This window comes from Dendrobates tinctorius, unplaced genomic scaffold, assembly GCF_039654945.1.
Source record: "Dendrobates tinctorius isolate UK_male_01 unplaced genomic scaffold, ASM3965494v1 ptg000191l, whole genome shotgun sequence".
Taxonomy (NCBI): Eukaryota; Metazoa; Chordata; class Amphibia; order Anura; family Dendrobatidae; genus Dendrobates; species Dendrobates tinctorius.
In genome coordinates this window covers 8,777,390-8,796,247 of record NW_027361858.1, presented here as the reverse complement: position 1 = coordinate 8,796,247, position 18,858 = coordinate 8,777,390, and the positions used below count along the sequence as shown (strand labels likewise).

Here is an 18,858-nt window from a genome sequence, read left to right as displayed (position 1 = left end):
CGTTATACCGATGCCTCTACCTTGTGCAAGTCATTACACTGGTTACCCATCCATTCTAGAATCCAGTACAAACTTATTAACCTCACCCACAAATCACTCCATGGCTCAGCGCCACCCTACATCTCCTCCCTCGTCTCAGCCTACAACCCGACCCGTGCCCTCCATTCTGCTAATGACCTACGGTAAGCATTTTCAATAATCAGAACCTCCCACTCCCGTCTCCAAGACTTTTCACATGCTGCGTCAATTCTTTGGAATGCACTACCTAGGTTAATACGATTAATCCCCACACTTTTAAGCATGCCCTGAAAACTCATTTGTTCAGACTGGCCTACCGCCTCAATGCATTAACCTAACTTTCCCTGTGTTGCCCATTCAAAATTATAACCATAACCAGGTTCCTCGTATCATGTTCTCACATGGCTTATGCATTAATAGCCCTCTGTGTCTGTACTGTTACATACTTAGGCTGATAACCGGTTCATGCAGCATTACATAATCATCCGATTCTTACATTATGACTGGTCTGAACAACGATTTTAAACGTTACTATCCACATTTTGTGCCTCCCCTTCTTCCTCGTAGATTGTAAGCTTGCGAGCAGGGCCCTCATTCCTCTTGGTAGCTGTTTTGCTCTATGTGTTTATTGCTATGCTGTAATGTTTATTGTCTGTACAAGTCCCCTCTGAAATGGAAAGTGCAGTGGAATATGTTGGCGCTATAGAAATAAAATTATTATTATTATTATTATGATTATGATCTATTATCTAGCTATCTACAGTATCTATTATCTATCTATCTCATACCTATCTATCTATCTCTCTCAAATCTATCATCTATGTATCTATTATCTATCTATCTATCCCATATCTATCTATATATCCTATCTATCTTCTATCTATCCCATATCTATGTCATATCTATCTTTTATCTATTTGTAAGGGGAAGGAACTAACTATTCATGTCTCCTCTATGACGGGTCCGGAACCGTAGGGGCTGTCACCTATATTGCGTTGCAGAAAGCTTGAGACTCCAGACAGTACTCTGTGTTTGAGAAAAGGGGGCGTGGCTAAGCGGACAGAGCTGCAACTTGCGAGTGACCAGACAATTTGGGCGGGAACTTGGGGCACACGGGATGCCTGTGAGGTAAAATCAGTTGAGAGGCGTCAGGGCAGAGCAGAGCCTGGGATGGCAGAGAGCTTTGACAGGAGACCGTCGACTGAGTATCGCTCAGACACCGCTGTCCTAGCCAATATCTCTGCCCTCGCTGAGACAGCTGCCACAGCCGACAACGCTGCCACAGCCACCCCCGCTGATATGGGTAAGTATAGTTCTGTAATAAATAGAAGCCAGGAGGGCACCACTAAATGAAGATAGGGGATACACCTGTAATCAGTAAAAAACTAAACTGAAAAATAGGTAGAGAAAGCTACTGATCACAACACAAGGATCACCACAACAATTACAAATTTTATTGCAGAATAAACAACGCCTTAGATAAAAACATTAAAAAGTCATAAAATGACATACAAGAAAGCACACATGGCCCATAATAGAGCCAAACAAAGCTCACCCTATATCATGTGAACTGATACATAGGCTCAAAACATAATACAATTTAGACATACAGTAATGCCAAAAACAGAATTGTGTAATCTAAGGCTCTTCCTGATGATGGAAGAAGAAATGGGCCCAAAACTGATGAACATGCCACGAAATTCACTATATCAGAATGAAGACAAATGAAAAAGTAGGTATACACTATGGCAAATAGGGACCATAAATATGCCTATGGAAGAGCCTAGAGTGGATGAAAATACATGTTAGCACAATACACATCTGTGAGAGCCATGCTTGCAATCAAAGATAAAGCACACTCAATAAAGCAGGAAAATACAGCTATCTATGAAAGAAGTGATACCTATAGACACGCCAAAAAAAGGCTAAAAAGTGCAAAAATGCAGCAATTGAATCCTGCCTGGGTTATCTGAGAAAGGTAGCGCTCACATGGGGGGAGCTTGTGGAGTGCCCGACGCGTGTCGCCACCGCAAGGTGGCTACGTCAGGGGCTGGAGAGTTAATCTGCAATATGCCATATAAATATATTCAGTAATTATAGATAATGAAATGCAGCCGCGGCAGTATACCTCTTGAAGCCGCGTTAAGCATGGCGGCCGGGAGGCGCAATCACGCCGAGGAGAGAGGCGTGGTCTCAAGCTGGTGGTCATTTCCTGGTTGAGATAGTATGACGTATCAAGCTCCCACTGCGCAAGCGCAGGAGGGAATATCACATTGCCAAGGAAATAGTCCCAACCATAGCATCCCCAGCAAGGGGAAGTAGAGTGGCGTGATTACACCCGAAATGGAGGCACAGTCTAAGAGACCTGGCAACTTCCTGATATATCACTATGTGACCAGTCAACCCTACTGCGCAAGCGTAAGGAAACATTTACTCCCAAAATGAAATATTATGATAATAAATTGTGTTTTTATCAATGCGCCCATGCGCAGTAGGCGGCATACCCAATATCACAAGATTTTAAATAGAAAGTTATTATAAAAGCAAGGGCATAAGCCAAACAGATAATACAGCAGCTGTTGTCCGAATTAAATAGCTCAGTGCGCAGGCGCATAAACTCCACCAAAAGAATGTAACACCATTTCATAATGTGAGTACAAAGAATAGAGAACATTCACAGTAGAAGGGTCAAAGGTCATTTAGAAGTAGTACATAAAATGACGCAACAAGAGCCAATGCATTAATGAAAAGTAAGGTCCGTTGGGTGCCCAATCCCCAATGCGCAAGCGCATAAGGTCTACCAATAAGATGTTACACAATTTCATTACGTCATGTGATTGCACAAAATAGGAAATATTCACAATACAGAGGTCGAAGATTGCTTAAATATTGTATATAACACAACAAGGGTAAATGCGTTAGTGAAAAGGAAAATCTAAGGGGTGTCTAATCCCCCATAAACACACGAGCTCGTGAGGCTAACACCACAATGGCCCGAGTAACACCCCAAGCTAGCGTTTGCCAGCCACCCATAAGTATATTCATATACATGGATGTTATACACTCAAGATGTAATAAAAGATAATTTTTGATATAATAACAATATAAGTAGTCAGAAAAATCGCAAACAGTGATACAAGGTGTTGAAGTTTGCCACTGAACAGGCATAAACCGGGCAGTGATCCCAGCAATGAAAAGAGAGAACTGCTGGGTAGCTAATCCCAGATACGCGAGCGCTTGGTATGGATATAACACCCAAAAAACAAAACCAAATCAAAGAACACAAATCCAGACAGCGTATGGTGTTAGCAAACGACGCACTAATGTCAGCAAACAGATTGTCAAAAAATTAAAAGTTTAATAGATGATCAATAAACATATGCCATGAGCAACAAAATGTGACACCGTAAGTAGGATGAACCATTGTACATGTAAAGGCCAGGGAGCAATCCCGGCGAAACGTCAAATGATACTAGGTAGTGAGTCCCCAATGCGCAAGCGCTAATGAGATTGAATCACCAAACATAGCCTCAAAAAAGAAAGCAGATGGTCTCACCCTCTTGATATTGGACCCAAACAATCCCTTAATGGGTACTAGAGTGGGGAAAAAATCAAGCTGAATGTTCAAAAAAACCCCATAATCATGATGTACAAAAAACAATGATTCTACTCCATTAAGAAAGATATATTATGGGGAAGGAACCACAAAAAGATGTAACTCCACAAGTTGCACCCCATTGTTGAAAAATGGGGTATATTAACTAGTCCACCCCTAGGGATGGTGAGACCGTAAAATAGAGGGGACGGACAACTCCACAAAATCCTCCCAATGCCCAAACACACCCAGAAGAATTTAAATGTTGACCACATATAAGGGAGATATATAAAAAGAAGTATACCCATAAGAGATTATTTTCAAATCCCCCAACGTGATTGGGTTGAACTGGGACCATTATAAGAGGCAAAAAAATTACAGAATATTCAAACACAATAGTGTAATACAAAGTTGCCTGTTCATGATAAATCACTGGGCCAGGCTAAACACAAAAAGTCCATCATGGTGCCGGGGCCTCTTCAAAGCTCGCATGCCCTGATACATATCATCCAGGCGGCGTTGTAGAGAAGATATACACTCACTGGCCACTTTATTAGGTACACCATGCTAGTAAGGGGTTGGACCCCCTTTTGCCTTCAGAACTGCCTCAATTCTTCGTGGCAGAGATTCAACAAGGTGCTGGAAGCATTCCTCAGAGATTTTGGACCATATTGACATGATGGCATCACACAGTTGGCGCAGATTTGTCGGCTGCACATCCCTGATGCGAATCTCCCGTTCCACCACATCCCAAAGATGCTCTATTGGATTGAGATCTGGTGACTGAGGAGGCCATTTGAGTACAGTAAACTCATTGTCATGTTCAAGAAACCAATCTGAGATGATTCGAGCTTTATGACATGGCGCATTATCCTGCTGAAAGTAGCCATCAGATGTTGGGTACATTGTGGTCATAAAGGGATGGACATGGTCAGCAACAATACTCAGGTAGGCTGTGGCGTTGCAACGATGCTCAATTGGTACCAAGGGGCCCAAAGAGTGCCCAGAAAAAATTCCCCACACCATGACACCACCACCACCAGCCTGAACCGTTGATACAAGGCAGGATGGATCCATGCTTTCATGTTGTTTACGCCAAATTCTGACCCTACCATCCGAATGTCGCAGCAGAAATCGAGACTCATCAGACCAGGCAACGTTTTTCCAATCTTCTACTGTCCAATTTCGATGAGCTTGTGCAAATTGTAGCCTCAGTTTCCTGTTCTTAGCTGAGAGGAGTGGTACCCAGTGTGGTCTTCTGCTGCTGTAGCCCATCTGCCTCAAAGTTCGACGCACTGTGCGTTCAGAGATGCTCTTCTGCCTACCTTGGTTGTAACGGGTGGCAATTTGAGTCACTGTTGCCTTTCTATCAGCTCGAACCAGTCTGCCCATTCTCCTCTGACCTCTGGCATCAACATGGCATTTCCGGCCACAGAACTGCCGCTCACTGGATTTTTTTTCTTTTTTGGACCATTCTCTGTAAAGCCTAGAGATGGTTGTGCGTGAAAATCCCAGTAGATCAGCAGTTTCTGAAATTCTCAGACCAGCCCTTCTGGCACCAACAATCATGCCACGTTCAAAGGCACTCAAATCACCTTTCTTCCCCATACTGATGCTCGGTTTGAACTGCAGGAGATTGTCTTGACCATGTCTACATGCCTAAATGCACTGAGTTGCCACCATGTGATTGGCTGATTAGAAATTAAGTCTTAACACACAGTTGGACAGGTGTACCTAATAAAGTGGCCAGTGAGTGTATATTCCAATAGAGAAAGACCATAAGAAGACTTGATCCAGAAATGTGATGAACGGATAAAGTCTTGCAATCCAAAAGGTTGGTCCCCTAGGGGGTGGCCTCAAAAGAAATCCAAGCCCTCCAGATAAAACACAGTAAATAGACAACCTGTGAATGAAACAAAAAAGAGGAAAATACAAATCTGGGAACTCAAACTTGTTTATAAAACCCAGTAAATAATAGTTCCTCATTTAGACCCAGAGGTGATCGACTTCGAAGATCAAAAATCCATCTGGATTCACGTTTCAGTAATTCCAGAGAAATATTGCCCCCTCTGATGTTAGTTTGTATTGTTTCCAGACCCATAACCCTGATGCCAGTCACGCAGCTATTGTGTTCACACAAAAAATGAGTGGCTACGGATGTCAAGGGTTTACCTTTTTCACGATCAGTTCTGGCAGTGTTGATATTAGACAGATGTTGTTGCATCCTTTTCCGAAGCTCTTGTGTAGTTTGTCCTACATAAATTTTCGGACACTGGCAAAACAAGGCGTAGACAAGGTTCTTAGACCTGCAATTGAAAAAGGTCTTAGAGGCAACAGGAAAAGTCAGGGTGGGAACAACAACCCCTTCACTACAAGTAGTTAAATGGCAAATATTGCATCTGCCACAGGCAAAAGTGCCCACCAGACGCATACCTCTATTTAGATTGTGTACCGGCCATTTGAAATGGCTGTGGCAAAGAAAATCTTTTAGTGATTGTGCCTTCCTGGCAAGAAGGGTAGGATAAGAGGCTATATGGGGTGATAGCTTAGGCTCATTCACTAACATACACCAATATTTGCTCAGGATACCCTGTAAATCTCGCCATTGATTATTATATGTAGTTATTAAACTTAAAGGTTTAATAGCCTTAGGAGGTCGTGGACCTAAAAGGTCAACACGGTCCCTATCCCTGGCGGATGAAAAGGCCCTGGAAATAACCTTGCGTGGCTATCCTCTATTTTTGAAGCGTAGGGTCAAATCCTTAGCCTGTGTTAGAAAATCCTGTTGGTCCGAGCAATTTCTTTTTAACCGGTAGAATTGTCCTTTCAGAATTCCATTTCTCAAGTGCTCTGGATGAAAGCTTGAATAATGCAGGATACTGTTGGTAGAGGTGGGTTTCCTATAGAGGGTAGTCTGAATGGATTGTCCTTCAATGGTCAGTTTCAAATCCAAAAATTCCACCACAGTACCTGCAAAATTAGCCGTCAAATGTATGTTAAATGCATTATCATTGAGGCTGCCAACAAACTTTTTGTATTCTTCCAATGGCCCTGTCCATAATAAAAGGACATCATCAATATAACGCCACCATTTGAACACATGGTCCTTAAAATCTGATGACAAATAAACCTGGGTCATGTCCCACCACCCAAGAAAAAGATTTCCATACGATGGTGCACATCTTGCACTCATCGCCGTCCCAGACACCTGTCTATAGAATACCCGATCAAATACAAAATAATTTTTGTCTAGAACAAAGTTCAATAAGTCCTACAAAAATTGATCATGTTGCCGATCCCCCCTCGTATGCTGATCCAAGAAAAAAGTTACTGCTTGACTCCCCAAATCGTGTTGGATATTGGTGTAAAGGGACTCAATATCCAAAGTAACCAAAAAAGTGTGGGGGGGAATGATTAAATCCTGCAAAAAAAACAACAAATGAGAAGTGTAGTATAGTATAAGTGAAGCATAGTTCTGTTACGGGCCACTAGATGGGGGCATACTAGTGGGTTCTATAGTTATAGCTGATAGGATGTTCATAGAGAGTTAAGTGTAGGAGGGGCTGCAGGGTAGTAAGCGGGGACCTCGTGGGAAGTTAGGTCAGATGGGGCAAGGGTGCCCTATTGTCCACATGGGCTATAGGCCTGGACAGCTTGGCAGCCATGCAACATTCAAGCGCTGCAGCCCATGTTACCCACGGCCACTGTGTGTGATAGCAGTGGGCCAGTACAGAAATGGAAGGATGTGGCAACTTATCGCCTGGGCCAATGCTTTTAGGCAGGAGTCGGCTGGACAGCTGAAGTAAAGAGAGCTGGAGCATCGACAAGTTCAGTACAGATGGGCCGGATGCTTTACCAGAGGTAACCAAACCTGGTGGCTGATGATTTCGAGTCTGGGGCGAAACAGGCAGAAGGAATTGTCATCATGTACCAACTGTGGATGTAACGTGAAGTACTCAGTAAAGAATGTGTTAAGGTTAATTTGGACTCTGTCTCCTTTGATAGGGGTCGCCTGAGAGAGGGACTGTTATTGCCTGTGAAGTGCCCAGAGGAAGCTGATCCTGAAGATACAGCTATGCAGAAGAAAAGAGCACGTTTTCCTTAGGGGAAGGACTGGACATGGATATGGTAATTGTTCAGGTCACGACTACAGTCCTATCCCTCCCTTACACCAGTTCCTTAAATTATCCCCATTAGCCTTTTGCTGTATTAAGGAATATTATCCCTCCGTTTTCTCCCCGTGTGGAGTTTCTACTGTATAATAAACCCCTTTCACCCTTGGTCTGTGTACAGTCCGTTACTGCATCCTACGTGCCTGCAGTCTCCTCACATATATATCCCATATCCCATATCTATTTCATATCTATCGATCTATCTACCTATCTGTCTATCTATCCCATATCTATCTATCTATCTAATATCTATCTATCTATCGCATACAGTGGGGAAAAAAAGTATTTAGTCAGTCAGCAATAGCGCAAGTTCCACCACTTAAAAAGATGAGAGGCGTCTGTAATTTACATCATAGGTAGACCTCAACTATGGGAGACAAACTGAGAAAAAAAAATCCAGAAAATCACATTGTCTGTTTTTTTTTTCATTTTATTTGCATATTATGGTGGAAAATAAGTATTTGGTCAGAAACAAGCAATCAAGATTTCTGGCTATCACAGACCTGTAACTTCTTCTTTAAGAGTCTCATCTTTCCTCCACTCATTACCTGTAGTAATGGCACCTGTTTAAACTTGTTATCAGTATAAAAAGACACCTGTGCACACCCTCAAACAGTCTGACTCCAAACTCCACTATGGTGAAGACCAAAGAGCTGTCAAAGGACACCAGAAACAAAATTGTAGCCCTGCACCAGGCTGGGAAGACTGAATCTGCAATAGCCAACCAGCTTGGAGTGAAGAAATCAACTGTGGGAGCAATAATTAGAAAATGGAAGACATACAAGACCACTGATAATCTCCCTCGATCTGGTGCTCCACGCAAAATCCCACCCCGTGGGGTCAGAATGATCACAAGAACGGTGAGCAAAAATCCCAGAACCACGCGGGGGGGACCTAGTGAATGAACTGCAGAGAGCTGGGACCAATGTAATAAGGCCTACCATAAGTAACACACTACGCCACCATGGACTCAGATCCTGCAGTGCCAGACGTGTCCCATTGCTTAAGCCTGTACATGTCCGGGCCCGTCTGAAGTTTGCTAGAGAGCATTTGGATGATCCAGAGGAGTTTTGGGAGAATGTCCTATGGTCTGATGAAACCAAACTGTAACTATTTGGTAGAAACACAACTTGTCGTGTTTGGAGGAAAAAGAATACTGAGTTGCATCCATCAAACACCATACCTACTGTAAAGCATGGTGGTGGAAACATCATGCTTTGGAGCTGTTTCTCTGCAAAGGGGCCAGGACGACTGATCCGGGTACATGAAAGAATGAATGGGGCCATGTATCGTGAGATTTTGAGTGCAAACCTCCTTCCATCAGCAAGGGCATTGAAGATGAAACGTGGCTGGGTCTTTCAACATGACAATGATCCAAAGCACACCGCCAGGGCAACGAAGGAGTGGCTTTGTAAGAAGCATTTCAAGGTCCTGGAGTGGCCTAGCCAGTCTCCAGATCTCAACCCTATAGAAAACCTTTGGAGGGAGTTGAAAGTCCGTGTTGCCAAGCGAAAAGCCAAAAACATCACTGCTCTAGAGGAGATCTGCATGGAGGAATGGGCCAACATACCAACAACAGTGTGTGGCAACCTTGTGAAGACTTACAGAAAACGTTTGACCTCTGTCATTGCCAACAAAGGATATATCACAAAGTATTGAGATGAAATTTTGTTTCTGACCAAATACTTATTTTCCACCATAATATGCAAATAAAATGAAAAAAAAAACAGACAATGTGATTTTCTGGATTTTTTTTTCTCAGTTTGTCTCCCATAGTTGAGGTCTACCTATGATGTAAATTACAGACGCCTCTCATCTTTTTAAGTGGTGGAACTTGCACTATTGCTGACTGACTAAATACTTTTTTTCCCCACTGTATCTATATATCTATCTCATATCTATCTATCTATTATCTATCTATGTAGGCCATGCCAACTTTGTTAATGAACTGAGGTTTGTGACGTACCTTCTGCTACAAGAGTGGCCATTGTGACTTTCTCTTCCAAGAACAATGTTCAGACCAGAGTGGATTACGTCTTGTATCTATCTATCTATCTATCTATCTATCTATCTATCTATCTATCTATCTACTCTTTCTCTTTGTATCTATCTTATCCATCCACTCTATCTCTTTCTCTCTCTTTCATTCTCTATCCAGTTAATCACGCTAACACATAATAGTTTTCCTTAGTTGTACAATATACAGCTATGTAACTTATGGAATAGGTAAATATACTGTAGGTTAAGTAGGTTAGTATATTACTTCTCACCAAAGATGTTTCCAATTACAGTGGCTCTCGTGGTATCTGTAGACATGTCCCCTGAATGCCTCTGCATATCTCTGCCAGACATGTGGGATCAATCAGGGGCTGATGTGCGCTTTTGGGAATGTTGACAGGCTGACATACATAGGACTCCGGTGAGAAGAGAGCTCAGCAAATCAGCCATGAATAGAGGAGGGGGTGAAGGAAGGAAAATTTGCAAAAAAAAAAAAGGCAGGCAGATCTTAGCAGAGTAGGAAACAGACAGAGGGAGAGAGAGAAGGGAAAGTAAAGCTGAGACAATAGAATAGAAAGGAGAAAGAAGCACAAGAGGAGGATAGAGGTTTGCAGAGACTCTTGGCCACACTCCTGCACAGCTTCTTAAGAATGAAGAGGAGGGAAGGACATTGATTTGTACAGCACATGAGCAAAGCATGCAGCCAGAATCCTTTCTTGCAATATGTTCTCCGTCATTCTTCACATCTGCACAGCTTCTTGGATAGTCAATGTGGAACCTTAGTTTTAGATCAGGCAGTTTACAAGAAACACTTTAAGAAACAGGGGAGGGTAAGGGCAATAGAAAAGTGTATTTTATTATTATTACTTCCTAAGTAGCAGCCAAGTGTGTCCTGCTCAGGTGACCATGTTGTGTTTGGCTTCCCTATGGTGCTGTCTTTCTTTGGTCCACTGCTGGACAACTTTTCAGCACCAAGTCCCAGCTTTTAGGAGTTCCTCATCACAAGTTTTCCAGATCGCAGACAGCAGGATTATTCAAGAAACTGACAACACAGAAAACAAAGTGGAAAGGCTGGGACAGTACTTCAAGAAGAACATTAGAAGGTTGAGAGAGAAAAGTCACAATTTGGACCTGGTGTTCTTGGTGGACGAATCTTCCAGTGTAGGCCATGCCAACTTTGTTAATGAACTGAGGTTTGTGAAGAAGCTTCTCTCTGACTTCCCAGTGGTACCTTCGGCTACAAGAGTGGCCATTGTGACTTTCTCTTCCAAGAACAATGTTCAGACCAGAGTGGATTACATCTCGTCTAGTCAATCCCATCAACACAAGTGTTCTCTCCTCAACAGAGAGATCCCAGGTATCACATACAAGGGAGGGGGGACTTACACCAAAGGAGCCTTCCAGCAAGCAGCGGTAAGATAATGCAACATCTCTTGAAGTCTACCCATTATGAAAAGTGTGACCCATGCATACTTGAAGTGCTTGTGTATGGATTGTAATCAAACAAGCACATTATTTGCTTATAAAAAAAACCTCTATAGTTAAGTATATTTTACTATTTATATCCATACACATAATGTATATTATTTATGATCAGTTATCAACTTTTATAGTAATGTTAGTCTCTGGTCAACTCTCTATGTCAATGATGGGACAACTAAAACACCACCCATCAGCATACCAGAAAGCATTGTCCTTGAAAAGAGGCCAGTGATGTGCACAAGTGCGTCCATAAAACTTTTAGGTGAAATACAGATTCTTGACTTTCTTTGAGTTGAGTAAACGTCTTTTAGGGAAGAATTATATATTTCCCAAAAAGTTGATAACCTCCAAATAAAAAATAATAAAAATGTTTATCAGGTTAGATTTAATTTGATCTTTAAATTGTTGTTATAGATTTTTCTTGTAAAAACCTTGTCCACTTAAATATAATTTCTAATGCAAATGAAAGGGTATTATCAAAGAAGGCTATGTATAAAGGGATAGCATTAGGAAAAATGCATTATAGGAGAGGACAAACCTCTCCATTGTTACACCAGTATATTGTCTTACACATAGTGGGTAGAGGAAGGAGATGCTGAGCAAGGAATTAAGGTAGTAGATGAAAACTGAGAGTTGCTGTATGAGCAGTTCTCTGCAATGCAAGCAAAGTTTTACAAAAAGTGAACAATCCCTTTAAGATAATGGCACAGGAAGGGGGAAGGACAGAAGTTTTAGTAATTATTGTATAGCACTTGGCAATGTTTGCGGTAATTAAGCTAAATGAAGTAGTTTGTTTCATTGATAAAAACAACTAGTAGTCATGTTGTAAACCTAAGTGGATCCACATGACTGTGTGATGTTTGCTTCTTGTCCAGATGTTGTAATTGATGTCGCCCTGCAAAAACATTAATAATCATTATCTAGATAATGGTTAACTACGTGCCTTAAGGGCCCTTTACACATAGCGATATCGCTAGCAATATCGCTAAAGTGTCACCGATTTTGTGACGCAACATGTGATACTCACCTTCGACCGGCTCCCCCGCTGGCTATCGCTGATCGCGCGAGATTGGCCTGGTCCCTTTCTCGTCGTCGGTTTCCTGCCGGCGCAGACGAGCAAGCAATGGACGCGGGTGGAAGAAGACGTCATCGCTGCATTGCTGGTGAGATCTGCCTGTGTGACAGCTCACTTGCGACCATTTAGCGATGCACCAGCGATCCTGACCGGGTCATATCGTGGTCGGGATCGCTGATGCATCGCTAAATGTAACGGGGCCTTTAGCCGCAGCATAGTCTGTTGTCAATATGTTGCCCATATCAGCGGACTATGGAAATACTTGGTACAGAATATCCATAGTTCATATTTTAAATAAATATTACAAGTTAGTACATTGGAGATTTACTATCACTTTCTATCAGTATTTTTGGATCTAAATTTAAGAGGTTCTTATATGGATTGTAATAAAAAAAATTTTAAGCAGAGCAAGAAGCGAATATGTGCAAAAAATTTTTATTTAACTTTTTCTTAAAGAGGTTGCTCACCAAGATCAAAGTTTACCACCTAAGCAAAGAATGAAGTGGGCACCCCACTAATGTCATCATTACAAGAAAGGCAGTCCCATGTATCGCATTCTTTGTTACAGCACAACTGCGGAGATTTAATCAATCAGTGTTTGATCATGGTTGCTCTCCCTCCAGTCAATACCTATGAGGCTAACAGAGAGAGCTGAGCGCTATGTCATTCTAGGCAATACTTCAGAAAAAAATAAATAAATCAGCTAGTGCTGGATTTGACGCTTATGTGACTAATTTAGTATATATTACAATTTTTGGAGTTACTTTTTTATTGTACTCTCACACAAATCTTTTTGAATATATTAGTCAGCAATCCCCTGGCTTTCTGCACTGTGGACGTGGGATATTTGGTTTATGGAAACACAGAAATATTAATTTCATAAATAACGGTAAATTAAATATACTTCAAACTTTGCTAAGATATTGATGAATAATGCTGACATTATAGGGAATCTGACAGTAGGCCCAACACTTCTACGCCGTCTATATGGACATATAGGTCATAGGAAGCTGAATAAAATGATACATTGATATTTGTGATACGACATTGTATTCCAAAGAAATCAACATTTCTCTTAATATATAAATGAGCTGTTAAGATCTATGAGCCCGACATGAATGGGAGTGTTATTAGTGTGAGTCATGTACTGACTAACAGTCTGCGCTCCCGATCTACATGTCTTAAACTGGTAACATCCCATCTCATTTACAATATGCTCTGGAGACAGATTCACAGGGAGATCAGTATCCTGCCCATAAATCTTAACAGCTCATTTACATAGTAGGAAAAACGTGGTTTTCTCAGGGACAAGACATCGGATCGCTTCCATGAATATTATTCTATGACCTGCATTTAACTTTCTATGACCTATATGCCCATATAGATGACTTAGCAGGGTTCATGCTTCTGACAGATTCACTTCAAGGATGTGCAGCCTGTGAAGGTCCACAAAATTTGCATCACTTGTTCATACTGAAAGGAAAACCACTGGGTCCTCATGGCCCAGTTATCTGGAACTTGCATATTTTATTCCATGAACATTTCCAAAAGTTTTGAGATTCACACAAATTTTGGTTTTCAGAAAATTTGCTGTTTCAGTGTTTTCAGATCTTTTAGTTTTGACTCTGGTAACTGAACTGCAATTATAAGCATTTCAAAAGTTTTTAGATTTTATATATATTTTAAATATATTACATTTATGCAAAGATTTAAAGTATTTTTCAAAACTTCTGCAACTTGGAATGCTGCATATCAAATTCTGGTCCAATGTTTTGTTCACTGAGCCTCTTAGTTATCACTTTTGCCTTGTGACATGGTCTCCATCATGCTGTAAAAAGCATTGTTCATCACCAAGTTGCTCTTGGAACGTTGAGAAAAGTTGCTCTTAGAGGATGTTTAGGATACCATTCTTTATTCACTTATACAGACTGCCAAAATCCTAATACATTGGAAGCACCACTAGCCAGAAACTTTTCTGGGAAGAATACACTATTTCGAATGTAAAGAGGGAGTAAGGGCTGCTAAAAATTAGTCTTAGTGGACAAACCAGTGTACATTTTTCAGGTCAGTAAACTCACAATATACTCCTTTATTTACTGTGCAGCTTGTCTTTATCTTCTGCTGGCATCAAAAAGCCATAACATCAATGGTGGGCATTCTAACTTCCCAGTTTGGTTATAGGCCTGATAAACTTAAAGCTAACTCAAATTAATAGTTTTATTAACAACCTTTGAGATGGAAATCACCACCTGGAAATACACTAAGGGTACCGTTACACATAACGATGTCCCAGCGATCCCACCCACGATCTGACGTGGATGGGATCTCTGTGACATTGCTAGCTGATCGCTGGTGAGCTGTCACATAGACAGCCCCTCCAGCGATCAGGACCAGCGAGCACGCTGGTTACCAACGTAAACATCGGGGCCCTCAGAAACACGATGTTTACCCTCCAAGAGCTCTTAAAAGAGATTAACCTCTGCACTGCCCAAATAAATTTTCACCATTTAATAAGAAGGTGAAGCGCTATTCAGCACAGGACTAGGAGAACTAAGATGCTGCGGTCTTCTGGCTCATCTCTGTCATGGTAAACCCATGACAGTAAGTCTGTTTTTGCCCACCTGTTTTCTAGTCCAATTTGACAACCATGCCAAACTGTACTGTGGCTTGCTGCCACATTTTGATTTTTTTACATGTTCTTACCTAGCATTTTTTATTATGTCCATTTTGGCCAGGGTTGAAGTAGTGGGGTTAAAAAGAATGTGAGAGCTGCTGTCAGCAGCAGGACCACAACATCAACACTAGTATTAGCCATCTGGGCAGTACCAGTAGTGTGCAAAGCTATCAAACATAGCCACTGTTGGCCTCCTTTGTGTCTGGCATGTGTAGTAGCAATCAGGAAGACAAAAGTGTTATGGACTATATGGCACATCACTTCTCTCAGTCACAGCAGGACTATGTTACCTTTAAAAACAACACCATCAGTTTGATTGCATGCAAAGAGAAAGATTGAGTAACTAGGTGAATATGGTAAAAATACGTCTTTATTAATTAACATATATATTGTTAATACAAAAATACAAAAATTAAAATGACACCACAAGATGAAAGAACAGAATAGCCCGGGAAAAGCATCCAGCCACAGGATATCAGGTAATATAGCAGTGTATATAGAAAATAACCACATCTATATAGATAGCCAATGTCTGCTAATTCCCCATCCCCCCAATTGGGGATCACTGCGCCACATTATCAAATTATAACCACCTAGTGTGCACAGATAAATTTAGCGTGGCCAGTTAAGAAAATATATCTTACCAGATATACGTGGAGGCTAGGGTAGGGTCCCTACCTGGTCCTGGGCTCACCTAGCCTCCACGTATATCTGGTAAGATATATTTTCTTAACTGGCCACGCTAAATTTATCTGTGCACACTAGGTGGTTATAATTTGATTATGTGGCGCAGTGACCCCCATTTTGGGGGGATGGGGAATTAGCAGACATTGGCTATCTATATAGATGTGGTTATTTTCTATATACACTGCTATATTACCTGATATCCTGTGGCTGGATGCTTTTCCCGGGCTATTCTGTTCTTTCATCTTGAGGTGTCATTTTAATTTTTGTATTTTTGTATTGAACAATATATATGTTAATTAATAAAGACGTATTTTTACCATATTCACCTAGTTACTCAATCTTTCTCTTTGCATGCATACTTATTGGAGTGGGTGTTTCAGGTGTTTCTCCTGATTTAGGGTGGCTATCTATAGCCTTAAACCCTATTCTTTGACATAGTTATAATGTCACTGAGGGTTTTGCATTTAACCATCAGTTTGATGCAGTGTTTTCACAGAATGGTATGACTGATCACAAATGACTAAGAGGGATAATTTTTGGACCATTTTTAATTTTAAAAGCCCAGAAAAATCTATCAGCATGCTGTGTTATTAAATATGATGTTGATTAACACCAGTTAACATCTGTTTTTATGCTGAGGTCAATTTGACATAACTGAGGCTGTGCTTACGTTAAAGAGGTTAAAAGGAATTGGATACAGTCCTAGGATAAGTCAGAGTTTTATAGCCATGTTTTGAAGACAATTGAAAATGCAATTCGAATTTCAGAAGATTCGACCATCTCTCCTGAGAATTATTATTATTGTAAAGATTCTAAGATTCTGTCCTTTAACTATATACATATTATTAATGAGGTTAATGTACTATAATATTAATAGTCAAAGATCTTAAAATATGAATAAAAATGTTATAATATCCCTACATCATGTACAGTGTATTCACAGTCATCCCTGTGGTATTGATATGTGTAAGAAAAAGGGGGAACCTGAACCTCAGACATTTATAGCATAGCGGCAGAACATGCCATGAATGTCTTATAGATGTAGAACCTACCTTTGAGAAGGCATCTATCTCAAGAACAGCGGCCCATCTTGCACCACTCCCATTCACATCTATAGGATTAAGAAAAATAGCTAAGCCACTATATTTAATTTTTATAAAATTGAAAATCAGTTTAAGGCCGGGGTCAGACTTGCGAGAAACTCGCACGAGTCTCACACGTCAATACCCGGCACTGCTGCCGGCACTCGGAACCGGAGCGTTCAGGTGCATAGAAATACATGCAACCGCACACTCCGGTCCTGAGTGCCGGCGGCAGTGCCGGGTATTGACGTGCAAGACTTGTGCGAGTTTTTCACAAGTCTGACCCCGGCCTAACTCTTGTGGTAGGTTGTGTCTACACTGGATTAGTCCTGCATGAACAGGTTAACTGCAGCATTATTGTATACAAATAAAAGCCATTAGTTTTATAAATGGTTTGTGGTATGTAAGAGATCCTGTTAAATATTTTGCATTTGTGTCCAGGAGCTTTAATTTATACCAAAACGAGACCTGCTTCCTGATAGCTGTTCTCTGCTGTGGCGCAAAAGTTTCAATAGCCTATAGATGAGCATACTGATCAGTTGTCTCTTTACTGCACTGAAATCATACAAAATACAATAAAGACTGGCTTAACCTGCTCTATTAACCCCTTAGCGACAGAGCCAGTTTGCAGCTTAATGACCAGGCCAATTTTTACAATTCTGACCACTGTCCCTTTATGAGGTTATAACTCTGGAACGCTTTAATGGATCCTGCTGATTCTAAGACTGTTTTTTCATGACATATTGTACTTCATATTAGTTGTAAAATTTCTTCGATAAGTCATGTGTTTATTTATGAAAAAAATGGAAATATGGCGAAAATTTTGAAAATTTTGCAATTTTAAAACTTTAAATTTTTATGCCCTCAAATCAGAGAGATGTGTCACACATATTCCTTCATAAATAACATTTCCCACATGTCTACTTTACATCAGCACAATTTTGGAAGCAAAATTTTTTTTTAGTTAGGAAGTTATAAGGGTTAAAAGTTGACCAGCGATTTCTCATTTTTAGAACAAAATTTACAAAACCATTTTTTTTAGGGACCACATCATATTTAAAGTCATTTTGAGGGGTGTACATGACAGAAAATACCCAAAAGTGGCACCATTCTAAACACTACACCCCTCAAGGTGCTCAAAACCACATTCAAGAAGTTTATTAACCCTTTAAGTGCTTCACAGGAACTAAAGCAATGTGGAAGGAAAAAATTAGTATTTAACTTTTTTTGCAAAAAATTTACTTCAGAACCAATTTTTTTTATTTTCACAAGTGTTAAAAGAGAAAATCAACCACAAAATTTGTTGTACAATTTCTCCTGAATACGCCGATACCCTATATGTGGGGGTAAACCACTATTTCAGCACACGGCAGAGCTCGCAAGGGATGGAGCGCCGTTTGACTTTTTCAACGCAGAATTGGCTGGAATTGAGATCGGATGCCATGTTGCGTTAGGAGAGCCCTTAATGTGCCTAAACAGTGGAAACCTCCAACAAGTGACCCCATTTTGGAAACTAGATCCATTAAGGAACTTATCTAGATGTGTGGTGAGCACTTTGAACCTTCAAGTGCTTCACAGAAGTTTATAACGTAGAGCCGTTAAAATAAAAAATCCATTTTTTTTCCACAAAAATGATCTTTTCGCCCCCAAATTTTTATTTTTACAAGGGTAACAGGAGAAATCATACCCGCACAGTTGTTATGCGATTTGTCCTGAGTACGCCGATACCCCATATGTGGGGGGAACCACTGTTTGGGCGCATGGGAGAGCTCGGAAGGGAAGGAGTGTCATTTTGGAATGCAGACTTTGATGGAATGGTCTGCGGGCATCATGTTGCTCTTGCAGAGCCCCTGATGGGCCTAAACAGTGGAAACCCCCCACAAGTGACCCCATTTTGGAAACTAGACCCATTAAGGAACTTATCTATATGTGTGGTGAGCACTTTGAACCTTCAAGTGCTTCACAGAAGTTTATAACGTAGAGCCGTGAAAATAAAAAATCCATTTTTTTTCCACAAAAATGATCTTTTCGCCCCCAAATTTTTATTTTTACAAGGGTAACAGGAGAAATCATAC

General features: G+C 40.9%; 1 protein-coding gene across 2 annotated transcripts in view; it reads left to right on the top strand.

Moving 5' to 3' along the window:
• Positions 1–10,266: 10,266 nt before the first annotated feature.
• The window catches only part of SVEP1 (sushi, von Willebrand factor type A, EGF and pentraxin domain containing 1), a 543,713-nt gene continuing 535,121 nt past the window's right edge, over positions 10,267–18,858 (top strand). For both annotated transcript variants that reach the window (XM_073552438.1, XM_073552437.1), the window contains exon 1: positions 10,267–11,196. In XM_073552438.1, coding sequence (XP_073408539.1) covers positions 10,690–11,196 — 507 coding nt within the window. In that variant the 5' untranslated portion in view covers positions 10,267–10,689. The remainder of the gene's footprint in view (positions 11,197–18,858) is intronic.